The sequence below is a fragment of the Seriola lalandi genome, unplaced genomic scaffold (genome assembly GCF_002814215.2).
Source record: "Seriola lalandi dorsalis isolate HSWRI2012SDOR001 ecotype SW California unplaced genomic scaffold, Sedor1 jcf7180002054973, whole genome shotgun sequence".
Taxonomy (NCBI): Eukaryota; Metazoa; Chordata; class Actinopteri; order Carangiformes; family Carangidae; genus Seriola; species Seriola lalandi.
Window position 1 is genome coordinate 1,039,805 of NW_019525523.1, and position 4,866 is coordinate 1,044,670.

The 4,866-nt window shown below is 45.1% G+C and overlaps 1 protein-coding gene across 2 annotated transcripts; it reads right to left on the reverse strand.

Annotated features, from left to right (window-relative positions):
- Positions 1–820: 820 nt before the first annotated feature.
- Positions 821–4,838, reverse strand: LOC111646651 (uncharacterized). 2 transcript variants are annotated; one of them, XM_023396197.2, is made up of 4 exons: positions 3,771–4,838; positions 3,312–3,371; positions 1,688–1,790; positions 821–1,310 (listed from the first exon to the last, which is right to left on the reverse strand). In XM_023396197.2, exons 1-4 carry the CDS (start codon positions 4,014–4,016, stop codon positions 955–957), a joined length of 765 nt encoding a protein of 254 aa, XP_023251965.1. In that variant the 5' UTR covers positions 4,017–4,838; the 3' UTR covers positions 821–954. The 2 variants fall into 2 exon arrangements, with proteins under 2 accessions (XP_023251965.1, XP_023251966.1); XM_023396198.2 differs by lacking the exon at positions 3,312–3,371 and having other exon boundaries at positions 3,771–4,834.
- Between the last annotated feature and the right edge of the window lie 28 nt (positions 4,839–4,866).

The window sequence follows — 4,866 nt, forward strand, 5'->3', positions numbered from 1 at the left end:
GGGGGGTGGGGGGTGAAGGGGTGTTAGTAAGTTGTGCTGGTACAGGGTGAGCTTGCAGTACTGATACTTCTGGCAATGAGGTCAGACTGTTCCACTTGGTTGGAGTGGCAGTGGGGGTGAACATTGTTGGTGCGAACCTGAGGATCAAAAAAGCTTCCAGCTGACTGAGCAGCAGGGAAGCAACCAGGAGAAGGGAGACTGAAGAGGCTGTTGAGAGACCACAGGTTGGCCTGGGTTGAAGATACCATTTTGGTCATGGTGAGTTGAAACAGAGATGTCAAAGTTGAGACTGGTCACTTGATACTGGATTATTTCAATGTCCTGATAATGTAATAATAATTTAAGACACTGTCCACACAGATATTTTTAGTCAGGGTAGCATCATGGCTGCTGTGTAGATGACGAGGCCAGTCAGTCCATGACTTTAGTTCCAGACTAAATTATCTCAGCAACTATTGGCAAGATTGCCATGATATTTGTTACGGATAAACGGTGCACACAGTAACCCCTTGACTCTTCCTCTAATGTCACCAGCAGCTCAAAGTCTCTGGTGAATTATTTCCACATATACTAGATGGATTGTGATAGAATTACAGACATGCACAGTTCCCAGTGAATGCAGCCTAATAACTCTTATGATCATGTGACTTTTTATCCAACACCACAATAAGGTCAAAATTTTAATTTGTCCAGTATGACCAAATTACTGCAAAACTGATGACATCAACTGATCCCATCAGCCTCAGTTGTACTTTAAGTTGAGTGCTGATTATTGAATCATGGTATGCTTCATCAAGAAAAACAAAAAGAGCATTACAGATTAAAAGTCCCAGAGATTTATTTATTTGCTTAATAGTTTGACACACACATATAGAAACCATGAATATTACTGTTTACTTAATCAATATTACCATCACTGTGTCCATCTTTACTCCTCTCAACCCTCTCCCATCACTATTCCCCTTTCCTCTTCTCTACTGCCTTTAGCCGGCCCTCCAGGGAGCTCAGCCGGTTTTCCACTACACCCGACTTTTCAGACGCAGAGGTGAGAAGAGTCAGCAGGACACATACCAGCACGAGGCCGGCCAGTCGGACCGCCGTGGTGTCTGTAGAGGCAGTCTTGTCAGTCACCATCAGTCCGAAAAGCCAGAGCGCCAAGACGGTTTTCACTACCCAGAACACCCGCCTCACCACCGCAATCAGCAGACGGAAAACAATGTTCAGCACCCAGTAACCAATGAGAGCCAACAGGCCCCACTGGGCGACGGCAGTCACACCCTCTGGAGTGAATCGGGGCAACGTCAGTGCAGCTGTGGGAGGAGGAAATCCAGTTTAGGCATATTTTTCACGAGGAATAAAGCCAGTCCCACAGGAAGCAAGAGGACTAAACGCTCTTGCTTAAAAAAGGAGTGGCAGACAGATTGCCCCGAGGGAGATGCAAGACTGCATATTTTCACTTACACTTCAAACTTTCATTGCCACAGATCCTCTTTTACTCCAGCAGGCAATTTGTAGGGTTAGGGATTAGGATTAATTTACACCTTTACACATACAGGGAGGAAAAAATAGAGCATGCAGAAAAGCATAAGCACATACTCAGTAGCTTGCTCAGACACACATACACACACGCACGCACGCACACATGCACGCACGCACGCACACACACAGGGGCCATTGTGGTACCCACCATCAAATCCTGTGACCTTCAGGATCTCTGTGACGTAAACAGCAATGACATTCAGGCCGCTGGCAGCTCCTTCAGCCAGGAATCGGATCACCATCTCAAGAAACTGTGGCGGTGCAGAGGAAGGGTGGAGACATGTTTTACTTTGTTATTTTGCAAGGTAACAGTAAAGAGAGGCAGCATTCTGATGGCATTAATAATCATGCAGAGAGGTAAGAGGTGCAGATTCATGTGCACAGCCAACCATGACTCCAATGTGCAGACAGATACAGTGTGATTCATGATGCATGTGTATAAAACAGCACGGCTGATTTACAGCGGCTGCTGGTACAAACTCGATGACTGTATTAAAAGAGACTGCAAGTGCTGCTGAGCTGCACCTTATGATAGAAGAAGTGCTGTATTGTTGACTTGGACAAAACAGCTGTGCATGTGAGCGACAACTGGACAGTGCCCTTCGCTATTCCTGTACAGCCTCTATTCACCTCCCCCCAAATCACACACACACACACACACTGAGAGAGCGAGAGCGAGAGAGAGAGAGCGAGAGCGCGAGAGAGAGAATAACCTCGTCCAGCAAGGTCAAGGGTAGCTCAACAAGTTGGACAAGTATCTTATCTGCACCTGTTGCGCTACACACTGGCATGTAAGTGAAAACTGTCCAGCATGTCAGAGCATGAGTCGAGCATCTGTCACTCCACATCAGTGTGTGTGTATCACTTAAAAACACACTTAATCATTTACTGCTCTGCATGGTTCTATGAGGCTCGCTTTCCAAATGATAAGCCTTACTGTTAAAGGCAGGTTTGTGAAGCCACGGGTGTTTCAGATTCTAATGATGCAACTTACAAAAGGACAATTGCATTTGTATAATTTTCCAGCTCTTAAATGACTTGAAAAGGCAACATTGCGTAGTGTCTTTATGTGATCCATCTACTACTAATGCTTCAAAGTTGACTTGAGGATTAAATGTTGTAGACAAACGGCGTAGAGCGTGCACATCCAGAAGACCGACAGAACACCTGCACACTGCGCTGACACCTCCCAGTAAATTTCATAGATGCCGACCAACGATTGTGAAGAAATGTTGCCCAACTCGATTACATTACATTTTACTGAGAGCTATAGGTGCAGTGTGCAGGTCTTTTGTCTATCTGTTTGTCTTGAGGATTAAAATCACAAAATTATCACAAAATGACATATTTTTACTCCACTTAAACTGGGTTTTCTCACTAGAATCAAACATACAGAATCAAATTCAGATGGAGTAAGGCTCTATTTCAAATTGCGGGACTTAAACAGTCAATTTCTCATCCAAGGATCATGCACACACCCTATATTTTGCATTCACAGATACCAAACTGAGTCATGTCAACTATTTCCGCTCAGATATCAGCTTGCCAACACATAAAAAGAATCTTATCACTAAAAGCTCACAGGTATGGTGGCCTCACATGCAAATATCTTCATATACAAACACACTTATGGCCTTGTTCTTCAGGACAGCCACGCTCCTAATCTCTAATAACTATGCCACCCGAATGAACTAAACAGAGCCACATGAGAGGATTCTGTTTAAGGGACCATGTCGGGTCAGACTAGATGGAGATAGCCAGAAGTTTCTTACCATGGCCACTTTATAGATGTTCTCCTGACCAAGCAATGATTCAAGATACAACACAGCACTCTGGGGAAAAGGAAGCCACAGCAGGATGGAGGCAGGGGGACAGAAAAGAGAGAGAGAGAGAGTGTGTGTGTGTGTGTGTGTGTGTTTATGGGTGAGAGGGATGCAAGGATATAAGAAGACATGAAATGAGGGCACGGAAGATGAGGGGATCAGGAGAGAGATTAACAAGTTGAGGGGCATGGGGAGAGGAATGTGCGTGAAAGGTGAAGATAGGGATGAAAGTTGAGGGATAAAATTAGTGACCACATAAAGTTAAGCATTGATTAAGAATAGTGACAGAGCAAACAGTTAAGTTAGACCACAGTATATTAACAATTAAAGAAAAAAAAGACGAGTGTAAAGCCACTTCCCAGAGCAGGAAGGAAAAGTATTAGCCAGCGGTGCATCTCCTCTCTGTACCTCAGCAGCTGACCGCACCACGCCGGTTCCCAACACTGACTCCGCGTAGCGCTGGACCTCCTGGCAGGTTCCCACGATCACAGTGCGGAGGGTGACCGCCGGTGGGCTCTCCCCGGTCGGCTTGGCCTGCTCAGCTTCAGCCCCAGCCCAGCCCACCGTCAAGCCAAGCACCAAGACAGAGATGGTGAGGAAAAGGCGAGGCATGGCACATCCACCGCGCCCGCAGCAAGACGCACAAAAAGTCATTGTAGGAGATTTAAGAACAATGGAAAAAAAAAAAAAAAAAAAGATTGTGCTTAAAAAGTGTATGTGCTCAGGTTAAGGCTGCAGTCCAGAGCAGGTTGAGCAGCTGGTGTTCTGTGTCTCAGACAGGATTGTAAATCAAAGACTTAAAAATGGCTCCTGGTGGGAGAAATCATAGGTTACAGAGCGTTTTTAAATCAACATGCTGCAGTTCATAATGGGAGGAAAGAAAAATATAAGAACCGCGCCAGCTTCTAAAAATGTTAACGCACCGACTGAAAGTGTCCACTTTGCAAATTAGACTAAATGTCTTGGTTAAAAAAAGCCCCGGTGTCTCAAAATGATCTAAGTATTTAATTATAAACTTTGGCAGGGCTGCAAATATTCACTGTAAGACCGCTCCGCTCAGTCAAGGACACCCCAGCATTTACAGAGGCTATATTTGGTAAGAACCCGTTAAAGGCTTAGATCCAGCAGTGGTCGAGCTGATGATTTGTCAAGATGCAGCGGAAAGTTGATAATAAAAAAAAGATACAGTAGCAGAAACGTCTCCAAAAGTTTTGCTGTTGCAGCTTTACGCGTTAAAGAAAACGGTAGAAACGCGGTGACGTTGAGCTGGCCACGAGTCTCTTAAAGCCTCTTATTTCTGCTCTGAGCTCCACACCAGTCAGGTTTGTTGTTCCTTTGTCTTTGCGCTTGCATCAAAAGCACTTATGCGATGGATTATGTTGCTCAACCTTTTTTTTTTAAGAAAAAAAGCTCCCTTGTCGCTGTTCCCAAATGGCACTCCCTTCCTTCTAGCGTTTCTAACGACTGTTACCAGTGTGCACACACGTCGGGAAGAGGAGGAGGG